This window comes from Anomaloglossus baeobatrachus, chromosome 2 (genome assembly GCF_048569485.1).
Source record: "Anomaloglossus baeobatrachus isolate aAnoBae1 chromosome 2, aAnoBae1.hap1, whole genome shotgun sequence".
NCBI lineage: Eukaryota > Metazoa > Chordata > Amphibia > Anura > Aromobatidae > Anomaloglossus > Anomaloglossus baeobatrachus.
In genome coordinates, this window is record NC_134354.1 from 465367756 (window position 1) to 465387241 (window position 19486).

The 19486-nt window shown below is 39.1% G+C and overlaps 1 protein-coding gene across 2 annotated transcripts in view; it reads right to left on the reverse strand.

Annotated features, from left to right (window-relative positions):
• The window catches only part of GALNT17 (polypeptide N-acetylgalactosaminyltransferase 17), a 581607-nt gene extending 562624 nt beyond the window's left edge, over positions 1-18983 (reverse strand). Inside the window, exon 1 of one of the 2 annotated variants that reach the window (XM_075336335.1) lies at positions 17564-18983. In XM_075336335.1, coding sequence (XP_075192450.1) covers positions 17564-17801 — 238 coding nt within the window. In that variant the 5' untranslated portion in view covers positions 17802-18983. The remainder of the gene's footprint in view (positions 1-17563) is intronic. The other variant, XM_075336337.1, reaches the window with a different exon arrangement.
• Positions 18984-19486: the final 503 nt, after the last annotated feature.

Here is a 19486-nt window from a genome sequence, read left to right on the forward strand (position 1 = left end):
ATTGTCACAGGGTGTGATTGGATCACAAGGAACAGAGGAGCCTAAACTGGTCCTCAGGTTAGGGAACCCTGGCTGACCCTCATCCCAAAAAAGTCTGAAAGTGATGATTGTTGGGCTGCCTTCCTAACTCTAGCTCCTGAACAACCATGATCTAGTGGTTTTCCTCCCTCCACACAGGAGAATTCTGGGACAGGAGTGATTAATCCCACACACATAGAAGGGGAAAACCAAAACTCAGACTCACAGCAATCACTGACTTAGGTATAGATAATACGTGATCAGGAGGAAACAAAAGGAAGGAAGGAAATAATCAGACAACAAGAGTATTTCCACAACATACCAAACAGCGCACAGAAGTACACCAGCTACTGGATAACAAAGCACATAGACTGCACATGGGATTGCATAAAGCTATCATCGGAATGGGAGACCATTCTCCGCCATCTTGAAAAGGGTGGAGGCGACTGTGATACGTCTCCTGCAACATGTGACTCAAGCAGTAATCCACATGCTAGCAGAAATTAACTCCTGCAAGCCCAATTACTAACAAGAGCACAGCTAGTTGACGCCTGAGCCTGTCTGTGCAACTCAATCTTGTGGAGTGTCGGAAAAGTGGCAGAAGTAGTCCTGACACCCGGTGAGTTCTGAGCCACACACTGTGTGACATACATTAAACTTTCCGAAACACTGGGTGTAGATGGAACAGGTCATCTATCCCAACGTTCTCTCCTCTTTCATATTGACTCAATGTACATCTGAATACTCCTTGAGATCCAAGTCCAAAAGCATTCCCTTAGCCCTAAAATATAGCCCTAAAATATACCACAATCTCCTTAACTGGTAAATAACCTATGTTGTACATTTTTAAGAAATAATTTGTAAATCAAAGTATGAAGTCGGCTTAGGAGCTGAACCTGCTTTGTTTGCAGAAGATGTCAACTGCATTGCATAGCCGGCATTTGAGTATAACTACAGTGATCAGAAAGCGTTGCAGTTTAACCACTTAAATGCTGTTGTCTATTTTGAAGAATTGATGTTAGCACAGAAATGTTGAAGGCCCCTGTAACTGTCATTTTGGTCTTCTCATGAAACTCAGACATTTTCATTATAAACTGCAATAATGTAGGATTGCAGTATACAATGCACAAAATCAAATTATTTTAGGTTTAAGTCTCCTAAGGAGACCACAAAATAAAGTAAAAATAAAAAAGTTTTAAAATATGTAAAAATAAAAAACAAGTAAAAAGTTTGGCATTATCAATTTTATTTTTCAATTTTTATTAGGTGCAAAAAAAGTTAAAATATAAAATTATCTAAAGAATTCATTAAAATGCTGAAAAGGAAAGATATCGGAACACTAGAATGCCATTTTTCGATAACCATGCTTCCGAAAAATAGACAATAAAAAGATAAAAAAAAATAGAGTTATTATATGTACCCAAAATAATATTAATAAAAATGTCAGCTCATGTGCAAAAATCAAGCCCTCACACAGCTCCATCAACAGAAAATAACAACAGAGGCGCCTCTTTTAAAAAAATTTCAGAACACTTTTTTCACCATTAAAATTATAAAAAAAACGACAAGATTTGTATTGTCATAATCATACTATCCTGTAATGTTATGCACTCAGGTCAGCCTAAAATTTATGTCAGAATTGCGTTTTTCACAATTTTACTGGACTTGGATTTTTATTCCATTTTCCAGTACATTGTATGCTAAAATGAAAGGTATCTTTCAAAACTACAACTTGTCTTGCAGAAAACAAGCTCTCATATGGCTACATCAATAGAAAAAACCCCCAAACAAACTGTATGGTCTTGGAACAAGGGGAGAAAATTACAAACACTAAATATTCTCTGATCATTAATGGGTTAAAGCAGTTTTCCATGATTACAATAATGAGGATTTATTTTTAGAATATTGATATATTTATCGACTATTTTTAGAAAAAATCATCAATATGATCGATGGTAGTCCAACACCTGGTATTCTCACTGATCAGATGTTATCAGATCTGGCGCCCAAAAATTGTACAGAGCATAAGAAGCATGTCTCCATTGACTTGGCATTCATTTATATGGCCTGTATATGACCACTGCAGTGTACGAGGTTGTGCTATTCCAGCTAGATATACTGTTTACAACTGGCTACCATTGGAGCTGATAAAGGCTGATTAAGGTGGGTCAAGTGTTGGATCTCCATTAACTTGACATTGATGACCTATCCTAGAGAGATGTCATCTATATTGTAGTAGAAGACCTTCCCATGAAATTATTCGGTCTATTAGTTCCACTGAAAAATGTAATTTTCCTCTGTGTATTCTATCAACTAATTTTGCAGCAAAAATTAAAGATAATCTGTTACACTTTTTGCATGTCTGTCAAGCAAGGCTCTAGTAACCTTGTCCACTCTGATTTCCCCAGATATAGAGCTACCTTGCTTTTTAATTTCTACACTATAGTTAAAAAGACTTAAAGCCCATTTTATCAATTTTATCAAAGCCTTTTTGATAGAATTCTGGTGTAAAAAGCTTTAAAAAGTTGTAAAATGTTTGCACAATTTAAGGCTGCACTAAAATTTTGCGACTTTGACATTCTCAGAACATTTTTGCCCAGCACTGTCAATGTGGGTCACGATGGGGTGGAATGCGGGGTTGGCAACTGATGCTCATCAAATTAATGATGACTGGCGGCATTCACTACACCACAAATCTTACTCCAGCAAGGTCTGGCATGTTCATCTTAATGAATGAGGAGTCTCAAAGTCCACCCAACCCATTAATCTAGACTGGTGTGAAGATCTCCAATCTTGATGACTGTGTCTTACAGTCAGTTGCATATAGTGTAGGACCGGCCCACCGGAGCAAATTCTCCGGTGGGCCCCCGGTCCCCAGTGGGTCACCATGCTTTATATTGTGGGGGTACCGCGGGCTTGTTACTGGGGCTGGGAGGGGTGTTTCTCAGTGCCAGTGTTGGAGCAGGCAGACTGGGCCCCCACGCTCTGATTGGCCCCCACCAGTCTTTCCATCATAAACTGCAGTGATCGCACAAATTGTGTGCAATCTCTGGTGTTTCCACGGTTGTACCAGGACCTGTAGTGACATCACAGTCATGTGACTCACCATAGGTCCTTGCACTGCGGGAGTCCTCAGGCCTACACAAAATGAGGTGCACTCAGGACCTGCAGACTTCACCTTTCATATTCAAATGTACGCGCATTTTTCAGGCTCGCATACATCTGAACTGTGCACGTCAGGACTGAAGCGGAGGAGCACTGCTCAGCCCCGCACCGACATCCGTCATCACCATGGCCGCACAGAAGAAGAGGATGCGCAGGCACGAGGTAAGTGCTTCTGCCTCCACCCTGCAGTGAGCCTCCCGCATTCCCCTGCAGTGAGCCTCCTGCCTTCCCCTACAGTGAGTCTCCCACCTGCCCCTGCAGTGAGTCTCTCTCTGCAGTGAACCTCCCGCTGCTGTGAGCCTCCGGCCTCCCTGCTGCTGTGAGCCTCCTGCCTGCCGCCTCCCCACTGCAGTGAGCCTCCTGCCTCCCACTGCTGTGAGCCTCCAACTGCTGTGAACCTCCTGATGCTGTGAGCCTCCCGCCTTCCACTTCTGTGAGCCTCCTGCCCCCCTGCTGAACCTGCCTGCGCTGCAGTGAGCCTCCTGCTTCCCTGCTGTACCTACTTCCCGCTTCTATGAGCCTCCCTGTTGTACCTGCAACCCACTGCAGTGAAGCTCCTGCTGCTGTGAGCCTCCTGCTGCTGTGAACCTCCTGCCTCCCGCTGCTGTGTACGCCCCTAGTACTGTGTGCCACCAACCCAACAAAAGTCTGATATGGTGTAAAAATTGGGGGAAAAGTGAGGAATGTGCTCAGGGAGTGATCAGCTATAGGTGACTGTGTGTTATTTTCTGCAGAGTCACGTCATGGCAGGAAGAACTGATGACGGTCAGTGTCGGATGAAGCAGAAAAGTGAAGATGAATAACTTCAGCTAGAGACGTCACTAGTAAGTCAGTGTATTACATGTACACACACTCTATACACTCTATACACAGCTCCTGTGAATAATGTCACTAATTAATGTCACTGGTGATCACTGTATTATCTGTACACTATCACTACATACAGAGCTCCTGTGTATAATGGCACTGATGGTAATATTAGTGTTATTAGTATTGTTGTCTTGAGTCATGATCATTATTGCAGTATTATTCGGGCACTGTGTGGTGGTAATATGTAGTCTGGTCACAGTGTGGTGGTATTTCTCTGTTGTATGTGGTATTATTTGGTTATTTATATAGTTTGGTCCTAGTGTTGAGGTATTTCTCCCTTGTATGTGGTAATATTCAGTCATTATGTGCTCTGATTATGGTGTGACGGTATTTCTCCTTTGTATGTAGTTGTATTCTGTTACTATGTGGTGGTAATATGTTGTCTGGTCACGGTGTAGCAATATTTCTCCCTTGTATGTGGAATTATTGGTCTTGGTATAGTAGATTATGTTGTGTCTGGAGGTCACTTTTTCTCTCTATCAATAAAAGGAAGATTATTTCCAGTAGAGATTAAATACTTGAATGTTTAACCCCGCCCTGTCCTGTGACTATTACACTGTAACAAATATGCTAAGTAATCGCCTATTCTAAGGTCATGTGCCCATGTTGAGTATTTGGTCAGTATTTTACATCTGCATTTGTAGCCAAAACCAGGAATGGTAAAATCAGAGGAAAAGTATAATAAACACCTCTTCATTTTTAACTCACTCCTAGTTTTGACCTAGAAATACTGATGCAACATACTGACCAAATACTGAATGTGTGAACGTGGTCTAAGGATAAGTGATAACTTATTCATCTGTGGGGACCAATTGCTGGGACCTGCACCGATCATGCAACTTTTATCCCCTTGAAAGTGGAGGTCATGTCCGACTCGTCCCCTGTTCTATTCATTCAATAAGTGATCACCTACCTAACCTGTGGATCAGTGATCACTTGTTTTCACCAAAGATCTCCTTACTGCAAACTACTGTAATTGTACATCAGTTATTGTGTGTGCACAGGAGATGTGCAGGAGCCGCCTGTGTGTCAAAGTCGATGCTCCATTATAACGGGGATAACGGCTAACAGGTATTTGCATATCGCTGTAGGGTGGGCCCCTGGAGTCAATTCCTCTGGTGAACCCCACACACCCTAGTCCGACGCTGGTTGTACACATTTTTTTTTCAAGTTAAGCCTCCCTTCCTTTTACCCTACACATTAATTTTATTTAGAACAGGAGAACACAGGAGTTTTTTTGTAAAAATAGAATTATTTCATTTTTTCAAAAAGATTTTTTATATATAATTTTTCATTATGAAAATTAAGACAAACATAATATAAAACAGATGACACACATGTCCAGAAGGTGTGAAAAAGTGAAAGAATAAAAATAACAAGAGAGCTAGGGAGCATACTGGAATAAATTAGAATCAAGATTACATAGTAGCTGCACGTAGATGTAAACGTTCCTCTTATAGGCAAAATGCTAGCAGCAATGGGGAGATTAAAAAAGGTCAAATGCAAAAATACAAAATAAATGGCAATAATTCCCTTCCATAAAGTGCCAGGGTGTAACATAGCAGCCACCAAAAAGATGGTGTGGTGAATCCAAACACGAATAGCATACCAGAGTGCATTCGGTATAGAGTCGCTCTAGTTGCCAGTGAGCCCTGATGGAAAAAATTCCCCTTTGTGCACACCGACGCACATTTCATCTGCGTAGATTAAGTGTCCCTGCACATGGTTTCTTCCCTCCCCACCCTCCCGTGTTTTCCTGTTCTATATTTTGTTTGGAGTTTGTGTTGGTAGGGTGTTTTACTTTCATCCTGCCTTACTAATATCTCAGATATGGTTAGAGGGAGATATGTGTTTCTAATTGTTAATTTTATTACTTCATAGGTTTAAAAGGAAATTGTAAAAGATTCTCCATAGGCTTTATTTCTTTTGTTTGACAAGAAGGTACAGGAAACTTTCTTCAAACTTGTTTCAGCCTAGTATAAGGTGACTGTTATTCTGATACCCAGGAGTACCAGTTGTTGGAGGAGTGATGTATATGTCATATATATAATTACATTGTCCATCTATACAGAGGTTTTAGACAAAAGTCCTTGGCCCTCATCATTCTAATCTCAGGCATTTATATTCCAATATTCCAAACATTACTGAAGCAGTCCTATTTATCAGTCCAATGGTTTTCTGTAACACGGAAAAGATGTACTATGACATGTTCTCCAAGAGGGAAAAAGTATCCCTCAGCACAACTGGATAAGAAATTATTGCCCTTCTTTAAAGGAATGTTTTACTGATATATTCCTTTAAAATAGAATGAGGAAACTAATAAGCAAACCTCCAACATTGGTAACACCAGAGATGAGTAGTCAAAATATGAATTTGACGGGTCCACGAAAATCTTGCTGAGAAATTTGATTTGTAGTGAAGTTATTCACCGCTAATTTAATGTCCATTATTCGGCTCTGGAGTCTATGCAGACCCCAATAGATGATAAATGACGGATATAAAAATTAAAAAAAATACTTATACTGACCCTCTACTCATCTGCCTGGCACCTCAGTTCCTCATTATTACCGATCCAATCCTTGTTACATCTTTGTATCATGGTTCTGTGCACATAAGGTCACAACATTGTTCGTTATATTGTGACGCTGTGACCTTGCATGCACATGACCGAAAGCCTCCCAGGCCTCAACAGAGTTAAAGCCCCAGCCTAGAGTGACGAGGTCTTGAGATTCAGGGCTCATAGAGGTGATAAGATGTGCTGAAGACCAGGAGGTTGAAGGTAGGTAGTATAGGGGCTGCAGAGGTGAGTAGTAAGGTGCATATAAGCATTTAATGGCTTATTATAGTTCAGCAAAATGGCTGCCAGTGACTGTCGCTTTGATCGATCTACAGAAGTGTATTACAAAAAAATCCACGTTTTGGGAATGCAAATTGAAGTACAAGTCAGTTTCACACAAATATGCATTCACTCTTCTCTAGTTAACTCTCTATTCAAACACAAAGCAGACTGAACATAATTCCAAAACTCGGACACATACCACTCTATACCAAATTACATAGACACCCATCCTCTAGTGTACGTCTTCTACTGTGCACTGGCCTTGAATAGAAGACATTCACTGGTATGTGTCCATGACTTTCTAAAGTCTACACATTTTTGCGTGATTCTCCTTCTATTTTGACTACTGTCTTTACAGGGTAAAATCACAGTGTGTAGTTTAGAACATGAGTTGAAAATTGCTCTTCTTTTTGGCCGCTAAAAGTGTTAATTATGGCTCCAAAATAAGTATAAAAACATCATAACTTCATTCTATCTTACTATAGCACTGATTATTTAATTGCTGTGGCTTGCTATTATGGACATAACATAATCTCTGAATAGCTGAGTGGTCCATCAATGAATGCTCCAGCCTGGCACTAAAAGCCGTATTGTGATGGCAGTGCAAATTTGACGAGCAACATTCAGAATTATGTGGCGTCGAAAGCAAATGCCATGTAACTGGCTGTAGCCTAAAAGCTTTCAATGTTTTTATATTAGATCATCTTAGCTTTTTATACTTGCCCCTTGCTTATTTGGGGGCATTACATTGGATAAATCAAAATGCTTTTGCTTATTTTATGTGAATTTTCAAAGATAATGATGTTGTAACTTTGCACTTTCTGCTGGTGTCTTATTAACAGAAAACTGCATTAAAATGTCATGGAAATAGTTTACCAATTGTGATTTTTTTTTGGGGTGGTTTCTACTTTAAGGACATTGTGCGCCAAATACCTAAAATAACAAATAAAATGGATATTCACTCTCCCTAGGTTCAGACCTGAGCAGTAGTAGGGAAGCAGCACTGGACTTTTGGAGATTGACTACCTGCCTGCTTTGTCATTTTAGGTATGTAAAGGAATTTGGGCAGATGTCCCTTAAAGGGGAAAAACACCTTTACATAATACAACACTCTGGAACCAATCACTTCATACCACTGTCTAGCAACAGTCTTAAAAAGTAATTTTAAAGGAACTTGTTATGTGGAAAAAATGCTATTAACCTGCAGCTATGTAGCTAATCTGCAGGTTAATAGCATTTTAAACCTGCCTGGCACCCGAGCTCCGCTGCCAGGAGTAAATCTTTCCCCTTCAACAGGGTTAGGCTTTCAGTCATAAGGGTGGCACCAACATGGGTTCAATTTCCTGTTAGAGTAGTGAATGGTGATTGTAACCACGCCCCTGGCACTGATTGACAGCCGGCTTTTATGCTGAGCTGCCTGTCAATGGAGGCCTGCTGCATCCTGTGAATTTGTATCTGTGTCAGAATGGGCAGATACTTGGCAAATGAGATTTAATGTTGATAAATGTAAAAGTAATGCACCTAGGACGGAGTAATCCTATAGCTGCATATACATTAAATGGAAGTAAACTCGGGACTACAGAACAGGAGAAGGATTTGGGTATTCTCATTACAAATAAGCTGAGCAGCAGCACTCAATGTCAGGCAGCAGCTGCTAAAGCAAACAAGATTTTAGGACGTATAAAAAGAGAGATTAGATCCCGTGATCCCAACGTATTGTTACCCCTTGATAAATCACTTGTAAGGCCACATCTGGAATACGGGATCCAGTTTTGGGCTCCACATTTTAAAAAGGACATTCAGAAGTTAGAGTCAGTTCAAAGGTGAGCAACTAGGCTACAAGGAATGGAAGGCCTCCCATATGATGACAGGTTGAAAAAGTTAGACATGTTTAGCTTAGAAAAAAGAGGAGATCTCATTTATATGTATAAAAACATGTGTGGTCAATATAAAGGACTGGCACATGACTTATTTATTCCAAAGACAATACTAAGGACCAGGGGGCACTCCCTGCGAGTGGAAGAAAAGCGATTCAGACAGCTAAATAGGAAAGGATTCTTTACAGTTAAGCCTGCTTTACACCTTACGATCCAGCATACGATATCGTATGCGATAGTAACCGCCCCCATTGTATGTGCGGCACATTCAATTTGTTGAATGTGTCGCACATACGAGTAACCCCCCGTCATACGTACTTACCCGTCCATACGACCTCGATGTGGGCGGCGAACGTCCACTTCCTGGAGTGGGAGGGATGTTTGGCGTCACAGGGACGTCACGCGGCAGCCGGCCAATAGAATCGGGGTGTGGAGCTGAGCGGGACGTAAACATCCCGCCCACTTCCTTCCTTCCGCATCACCGGCCGGGAGCCGCAGGACGCAGGTAAGATCTGTTCATTGTTCCCGGGGTGTCACACACTGCGATGTGTGCTACCCCGGGTACGATGAACAATCTGACGTTCAATTCATGAGGAATGAACGACGTGCGTGCGATGAACGTTTTACCGTTCAATCGCAATCGCACGTAGCTGTTACACACCACTGCAATGTACTTTATGATGCCGGATGTGCGTCACTTACGACGTGACCCCGCCGACACATTGTAAGATACATTGCAGCGTGTAAAGCGGGCTTTAGAGCAGTCAGACTGTGGAATGCCCTACCACAAGAGGTAGTAATGGCAGATACTATAACAGCTTTCAAAAAAAGGGCTGGATGATTTCCTCAGTACACAAAACATTGTTGGTTATAAATGACTTAATGACCAAATGTAGAACTGGTGGAGGAAGGTTGAACTAGATGGACCTAGGTCTTTTTTCAACCTAAGTAACTATGTAACTATGGTAATGATAAATGTGGCAGCTTTTCTCTGTGATGTTTTTTATTGTTTTTGTCCTTTTTTCAGTTGTTATTGAATTTAGTGTAGGGACTTGCAAGATAATAAGGACCCTTGACGTGGGTTAATACCTCAAGCATTATATACATCTTTTTTGCATGCTTCTTTATGCAGAGTGCAGAGGTGGCTAGGTAATGTGGGACGTCTGTCCTGTGGGGTATACATATGGTACTGAGTAGCCGCCTAATGTCACTGTAGGGGCATTAGTAATAGACTGTTATCCAGACAGATGTGCATCTCATTTAATGGTGTGAATGGCACCATATGCAAACCTATGTGCATTTGGAATACTAAGTAGTCACCTTATGGATTTTTGGTGGGTTAGTAAGGGGTTATTTCTTTGTATTTTACACTTGTGCTTCCCCCACCTTTAACATGGGGGCCTGCTTCATCCTTTTGTGCATTTGTGTATAGACATGGTATTGGTACAAATGATTGCTTTTTTTCTGATATTTTTTGTGATATCGATTTTTGTTCTTTTTTCATAGAATTGGTTTTCAATTTAAAATGGAAGCACAAATAGTAATATAACTAGAAGTAGCATTAGAAGTCCTGAAGAGGAGCTTTCCATAATTCCCAGAGGAGCATTGCATGGCCTATAAGTCTCCTTACAACAACTTGGCACTCTGCATCAGGAAAAATTGTATCCCTTTGACCTTTTGTCAGAGGCATATCTCCCAGCTAGATCAGATCTCTTGCTTTACACTGATGAGGGGCAAATACACTGAAACACATGTCTCTGTCTTATCCATGTAATGAGGCAAGGCTTGTTGACCGGTCGATATTAACTTTTAGGATTGCTACATCCAAAAAGTGGCATTGGATTTCCAGCCCTCTTGCTCTCTGAAGGGGCATTTTGCATCTTTAAATTCCAGCAGTATTGCATAGCCTATAAGTCTCCTAACACCGATATGTCACTCTCCACAAGGATAAACATTACCCCATAGGAATATTTTTTCACTTTGAATATCTAACTACTTTCAGTATAGTAGTAAATAATCGCATAATTGAAATATAAAAGCATGTACAGGACAAATCCTTCATTTTAGAATCCCATACTTGATGTTGGCTTTTTTATCCTTCTTTGTGCTAATTATTTGTTAATCATCAGCTTAATAGGGGAAGAAAGCTACATACCATATGCCTTGTTCTATGAAACTCCCACTTCAAGAATAAAGTAGTTAATTGTATTTCTACACAGCCCACAGTTATTGCGAAAGCTCAACCTAAGTGTCACTTTATCAAAAGTCAGTTTCCTCAGTAATCTGCATATTCCGCTTCTCTTGTAGTTAACTAAACAGCGAGAGACAGAAAAAATTCCACTGTGGCATGAAGCGCGTGGGAATATAAGAAACACAGATGAAGGTATTGATTATTCTTAGGCAGAAAGTGGACAGTGTACAGATTGATCAATTTTGACCATCAACATAATAGTCTTACTTGATGTTCCCTTACTTCCCTGTACCATATATCACAAAATACAGCTCGCTTAGCAGCAATAAAAGCAGATTCAATTTACAGAATAACCTGACCAGGGTTCATTTATTTATTTTATATCGTATTGGTTAACAGCCAGGGCTATCAGCAGGAACATAACCGGTTTGATTTGAGTCACTACTTTAACACATTCCCTGTAGAAAAGCATCAAATATTTACTGGAACATTTTCCCTTTATCCAGCCAAGTACAGAATAGAAAGACTCATAATAGACTGGTCGAAGAGTGATTCATTAAATATATGACAACTGTTAAAATCCATACAAAGTTGTGTGGCCATTGCAGACGGTGATATTTTGCAGCTATACTGGTTATGATATCAATTGCAGTAGAACTTAAAAATATAACATTCATATTGCAATGGATTGCATCACATTACTGCAGGTGTGATACATGTTGTCTAATATAATTGCTATCCAGTCTAACAGTAGGAGGTATTTAGAAATGCTAAGCTATGATGCTGACTAACGGCATTGACTTGACGTGCCGTCTTCATGCTCCTATGGTTTATTATTGGTCATTCTGGCTTCCTACTAATCCATTGAAAAACACTAAGAGCGAATTTAAATAGAAACCAATGAACCTATAATTATGGAAGGTGCAAAAGCAGCATTCTCACCCAGGCCCTTGTGCCTAAGACGGCCTGAAACATGAGAAACCATTAGTATTAGAAATGACAAGTAAGTGGGGATGTTGTTGCCAGTCAGATTTTTCATTGGAACCCACAAGTCTTCAAGAATTGTCCACTTTTACATTTGAGTGTCCATAGGCCCGGATTAAAAATAACAAAAGCAGCTTTATTCATCTACTGTTGTTCAAACTCTGCCTCTCTCTACTACCCCTGGTACTCAACGACAAGACTGCAGCAGTGATGTCATAATTACCACATATGACCGCTGCAACCAATCAATGGGCTCAACAGTGATGCCAACATAGATGCCACAATCCCGCTGAACCCAAACGATCGGCTGCAGTGTCACCTGTTGTAGACATCATTCCACCAATATTACCAAAAATTGTTGGGAGTAATGGAGAGACAGCCATCAGTGAATAAAGCCAAAACGGACCATTAAAATTTAAAAGTAGAATACCTATTTTCCTTATACATCTGGTGTAATATATGATGTTATCATGGAAGCTCAATGATTTGGACTTGCACCTTTTAATGACTTGATAAAAGCCCTGCATTGGCTTAAACGTTGCGTGTTTTGTATTTTTCTTCAGTGTATCCTCGGACCAATAAAGATTTTTTCTAAGTAAGCATGGTAGCTCAATGATTTAGTCTTGAAGCAATGGGAAATACTAAAGGCCTCACAAATTAGACTAAAGTCATCCAAACCGCCAGATTTTGATGGGATTTTCCAACAGTCTAATGTGTATGGGGGAACATTGACTCTTCGCTAACAAATAATGCTGGGGGAGAGAAGAATCCAACCTGTTGGATTTTCACCAGCCAATCCTTCTGTTTTCAGTAAACCCAATCAACCTAACCAAGCATTTACTCGCTATCTAATAAATCTAATAAATATGAGAGTCTTCAACTTGATCAAGTAAATATCTGCATATATGCAGTTTATATGTTCTGCACATGCTTTTGTGGGTTTCCTTTGGGAGCTTTGGCTTTCTTAAACAGTCGACCAAAAGATAGAAAGATTAGATAGATACTGATTCTTATAAATTGTGTTGGAGTGTGTGTTTATATGTGTATATTTGTGTGTTTGTATGTGTGTGTATTTGTGTGTGTTTGTGTGCATGTGTGTGTTTGTATTTATGTGTGTGGGTGTGTGTATGTGTGTTTGTGTGTATCTGTGTGTGTTTGTGTGTGTGCATGTGTGTATGTTTATTTTTGTTTGTGTGTGTATGTGTATTTGTGTGTGTTTGTGTATTTGTGTGTGTATTTGTAGGTGTGCATTTGTGTGTTTGTATGTGTGTATGTGTGTGTTTGTGTGCGTGTGTTTGTATGCATGTGTGTATGTGTATTTGTGTGTGTGTTTGTCTATGTGTTTGTGTGTGTATATGTATTTGTGTGTGTGTGACACAAGGAAATTACATTGTGATTGTAATAAAAAGAAATTAGATTTTGAGTCTCACTAGGGACAAGGACTGATGTAAGTAATTGTAATCTGTATGCGGTGCAGATCAGTGGAATAAATATATTGTAGCAAGAAATAATAAACCCACACTTTGGTAACTCTACTCATTAATAATGCTATCCCTTCCAATCAATGAGATTAGTGCTTTTATGTCATCATTTTTTGGATAGCAACCTGTATTCTAGTAACCACTAAAACTGTTTTGTTCCTTTTAAATGCTCATTTTTTTGTTAGAACGGTCCCTTGGCCCCAAGCTGATAACAAGGTGTCCTGGTCTCAGAATCTCAGAGATTAGCTGTAATCTGTCTATGAACCCAGCAGCAAGTGACCAATTCCCCTGCAGCACCACCACAGGGGAAATTAAGCAATACACAGTGTCCACGAAAATCAATGGGCTGTCCATGTAATGCATGGACGTGCCGGGTCCTCCAGGGAGATAGATGCTCTTGTGCTCTCTACAGGGGATTTGAAAAATATACTTTCTAAACCAGAAACCCTTTCAAAGGAAGATCTACTGTACTTCTATAAACCAAGACGCAACATTTATCTAGAAATGTCTAACTAAATGTTAAGTTTGTATTGTATGGATATAAGTTGTTTATATAATAGGAAGTTACTTTTTGCCTACCAATCATTAGGGTATTTTAACTAAAAAATGCAAAAAAAAAATGTAAATATTTTTTTAAATGTTTTGCATATCAGAATGGCTATTCTCATACCTGCCTAATAGCCACATCACGGCAACCTCATTGTACTGGGTACTACTCTATATTACTACCTCTTGCATGGTTTAAAAAAATGAGGTTGCCGTGATGTGGCTCCTGGGCAGGCATGAGAATGGCCATTCTGATATGCAAAACACCTCAAAAAATATTTTATTTTTTTTGCTTTTTTTTTTTTTTTAGTTGCAAGCGTTGGCATGTAAGTCTTTCTTTTTCGTCTGTATACGATCATTAGGGTATGTGCACATATTGAGTATTTGAAGCAGTGTTTGCAGAAAAATTGCTGTGCAAAATATGTTTATGGGCTTTTAGTTGTATGTTGTATGTTGTATGTATGTTGCATTTTTGCTTGCATTTTTTTCCCCATTCATTTTAATAAGTAAAAAATGTTGCAAAAACTCTGACAGACTTGACATGCTACAGCATAGAAAACAACACTGATGGTTCAAATACTCAAGGAAAAAAATAAGTAGAATGTGTACAAGATTTCAGAAATCTCATTCATTTTGCTCATACTGTAAGTATTTTTTACTCTTGAAAAATGCACAGAAAATTGCAGTGTGAACAAGCCCTTGAGGGTACTTCACACGCTGCGATATCGGTATCGATATCGCTAGCGAGCGTACCCGCCCCCGTCAGTTGTGCGACATGGGCAAATCGCTGCCCGTGGCGCACAACATTGCTTACACCCGTCACACGGAATTACCTTCCCTGTGACGTCGCTCTGGCCGGCGAACCGCCTCCTTTTTAAGGGGGCAGTTCGTGCGGCGGCACAGCGACGTCACACGGCAGCCGTCCAATAGAAGTGGAGAGGCGGAGATGAGCAGTGGAAGATCCCGCCCACCTCCTGCCTTCCTTCTTTTCCGGTGGACGCAGGTAAGGAGATGTTCGTCGTTCCTGCGGTGTCACACGTAGCGATGTGTGGTGCCGCAGGAACAACGAACATCGTACCTGCAGCAGCAACGATATTAAGGAAAGAAGCGACGTGTCAACGATCAACAATTTTTGACGTTTTTGCGATCGCTGATCGTCGCTCCTTGGTGTCACACGCTGCGATGTCGCTACCGGTGCAGGATGTGCGTAACTAACGACGTGACCCCAACGATATATCGTTAGCGATGTCGCAGCGTGTAAAACACCCTTTAGTCTTCGTAGTACTTAATATTTAGGCAAAGGTGAGATATGCTGAATACAGTATTAATAATGATAATTCTGGACAGCCCCTATACTATTAGTGAAGTCTGCTATCTTTCCTTGTGTGGAATAAAGCTATGGTTATATAGGAGTTTTAATAACCCCATGTACATCCAATATCAGAGAACTTGGAGATTTCAAGCAATTATGGTCAGGACAAATAACATAAATGATCACATCCTTTATTGTGCTGCATCGTTATTTACAGAACAGTAGATATTGAGTTTATGAAGCTACCTATATGAATATTTCATGATAGTATAATTACTTACTGCACCTGCAGCATATTTTTTTTTTACTAGGATGATTTAAGGTAAAAGCAATTTCTCTGCAACGTGAGGGACTTGGTATTTTTCCCAACTGAAAAGTAATTACTATCAGCAAATATTCAATTTGGCTTCGAGTGAACAAATTTAGGGAAAACAAAATAAAGATTAAGAAAAAAATACTCTAAAATGCACAAAGGGGTTATGCTAGGAGACCTTAGGTAATGAAATCCTTACATAGTAGTAATATTACTATATATTATGTAAGGATGAGTATAAATAATACATGGTCTACACTTATAGTATATTATGTAAGGATGAGTATAAACTATACATGGTCTACACTTATAGTATATTATGTAAGGATGAGTATAAACTATACATGGTCTACACTTATAGTATATTATGTAAGGATGAGTATAAACTATACATGGTCTACACTTATAGTATGTTATGTAATGATGAGTATAAACTATACATGGTCTACACTTATAGTATGTTATGTAAGGATGAGTATAAACTATACATGGTCTACACTTATAGTATATTATGTAAGGATGAGTATAAACTATACATGGTCTACACTTATAGTATATTATGTAAGGATGAGTATAAACTATACATGGTCTACACTTATAGTATATTATGTAAGGATGAGTATAAACTATACATGGTCTACACTTATAGTATGTTATGTAAGGATGAGTATAAACTATACATGGTCTACACTTATAGTATATTATGTAAGGATGAGTATAAACTATACATGGTCTACACTTATAGTATGTTATGTAAGGATGAGTATAAACTATACATGGTCTACACTTATAGTATATTATGTAAGGATGAGTATAAACTATACATGGTCTACACTTATAGTATGTTATGTAAGGATGAGTATAAACTATACATGGTCTACACTTATAGTATGTTATGTAAGGATGAGTATAAACTATACATGGTCTACACTTATAGTATGTTATGTAAGGATGAGTATAAACTATATATGGTCTACACTTATAGTATGTTATGTAAGGATGAGTATAAACTATACATGGTCTACACTTATAGTATATTATGTAAGGATGAGTATAAACTATACATGGTCTACACTTATAGTATGTTATGTAATGATGAGTATAAACTATACATGGTCTACACTTATAGTATGTTATGTAAGGATGAGTATAAACTATACATGGTCTACACTTATAGTATGTTATGTAAGGATGAGTATAAACTATACATGGTCTACACTTATAGTATGTTATGTAAGGATGAGTATAAACTATACATGGTCTACACTTATAGTATGTTATGTAAGGATGAGTATAAACTATACATGGTCTACACTTATAGTATGTTATGTAAGGATGAGTATAAACTATACATGCTCTACACATATAGTATATTATGTAAGGATGAGTATAAACTATAAATGGGCTACACTTATAATATGTTATGTAAGGATGAGTATAAACTATACATGGTCTACACTTATAGTATGTTATGTAAGAATGAGTATAAACTATACATGGTCTACACTTATAGTATGTTATGTAAGGATGAGTATAAACTATACATGGTCTACACTTATAGTATATTATGTAAGGATGAGTATAAACTATAAATGGGCTACACTTATAATATGTTATGACATACTACACATATCTAATGGGAGAAATGATACTTTGTAATGACCGATGTATCACAATAATACCCAAGGGAGATGAATACAGGGATTACTATATTTGTTTGCTTGGATATATCTCATTTATGCCTCAAACTGTCGATAGAGCAATTTTAACTTTGTAAAATCTACTAGATGATTACTTTCATTGATAAATGGCATACATGTAAATGAAAAGATACTAATAATAAGACTCATTATTGTTACCCTCAGTGTAATTGCACTACAGCAGTCAGACAATATATACAATTTGGTTCCTGAGCATGAATTATTACATAACATGGTATGAAATGATTTATTGCCATGCAGTCCTACCATTAAGCTGTCTGTAGACTATGTCCTCTAAAAGGGAGAGTCTTTTCAGCACTGCCTCCTGGATAGGGCTGACTCCATGGGTAGATAGGTTTGTCACTTCTGCCCTTGGATGGATTTCATGGAAGGACTCGCCACCTTTCACAGTAATTGGTCTACACTTGGCCAAAAATAGAACAAATCCAGCAACTGCAATCAGGTTCAACACCAGCAAGATTTTAACTCTTCTAAGAGAAGCCATCAACCTTCTCAATCTTAGATCTTTAGTTTCCCCTTGAAGCAGGTCTTATTTCTGAGTGTTTTGCCAATGTCTAAGCTGGTTTGGAAACAAGTAAACATCCCTGAAACATATTAACTCCAGGAAGAGATAGGTACTCAGTATTAATATGACCAGTGAAGGAAAAAAAAAACTTCCTTGACATTAGCAGTGGGAAGTTCACCATCTGACAGTGAACTGATTTCAGATCTGGAATCCAAAGCCGCCCAGCCAATCAATGAGCACAAGGCAGGAGCTGATGCCTGGAGAAACATTTGTGGAGGACCATCTGCAGCCCCAGCATGTTCTCAAGGCAATCCAATCAAAGTTTACAAACTGGGCAACAATCTGGTCCTTCCAGCAGACTCAGGAAGTTATCTTCTCCAGGTATATCCAGAGAGATGATCAGCTGAAGTCAATGACTATTCCATAGAGGATGGTTGCCCCTCAAGCATATGTATCTTAATTGCACATGACAATGTTCCAGTGTCTCAGTCATTTGCATTACTTACCGAGTCCAAAGAAAGCAGGCAATAGACATGACATTAGTGTACTTTACTGAGAGCATTGATAGATCCAGCATAAAGATTGCTGTGACAGATCTCCAGCTATGGAAGTGAAGGACAAGATGCACATCACAAGACTATGCAAGCAATAGAACAGCCTGTAAAGTTTCCGAATGGCTCCTGCAAAGCAGATGTGACTGCTAATAATTGTAGCGATAAGAAGGACAAGTGTAGGATCCTTGGCAGCATTCTCTGGTAGGGACACACAGGACTATAGCGATGCATAGAGCTGAGCAGCAGTCTTCATGGCAACACTAAGTGTGGGAAGAGAGTATTGCAGGGGAAATTGACAATGCGGCAAAGCTTCTGGAGAACTGAACTCCTGGTCTCACCCTGAGAACAGCAAGGCTCCTTCTATCTCATCCCTGTCAATGTCAGCCTCCAGCTCAGCACAGCCTACCCTCCCAGCCCATGGGAAGCTGAGGCTCAAGTGATGGTGACAGTGGAGGCTTCCTCCTGGTGCTGCTGCTGAAGGAGAAGCTTTCTGCTGCTACTGGAAGAAGCTGCTCTCCTCTGTGCTCCCATTTCTCTTAGCTGGTTATTTCTGTGCAGAGACATCCTCCTGTGTGCTGCCTGAATCCCAGTCTACATGCCTACAAAAGGGCTGCAAGGAAAATGTGGTCTGGATAAATGGATCTGCAGCTGGATACATTCAGGGCTCACAACAAGGCTTTACTGTCATGTTTACCCACTGTTACTGGTCTCTTGTTAGCAGCATTAAGAAAGGCAGGCAGCAAAGAGAAATGCTTACACACGAGCGTGTCACTATTATTAGTTATTAGTTACATGTGCAACTACAGATATATATATATATATATATATATAAAATAAAGGTTCGATATATATATATATATATATATATATATATAGCGAGAGAGTATTTATTTATATATATATACAGACATATGTATAGCTCCATAATTTCACATTTTATATAACTAATAATAGGTGCTCCATAAATATATAGAGATGTATATATGCTAACATATATTTCTGTATGTATGTATACAAGATATACGTGCATATGAATATATATATATATATATATATATATATATATATATGTATGCATATATTTATTTTTATATGTATATATACACTGCT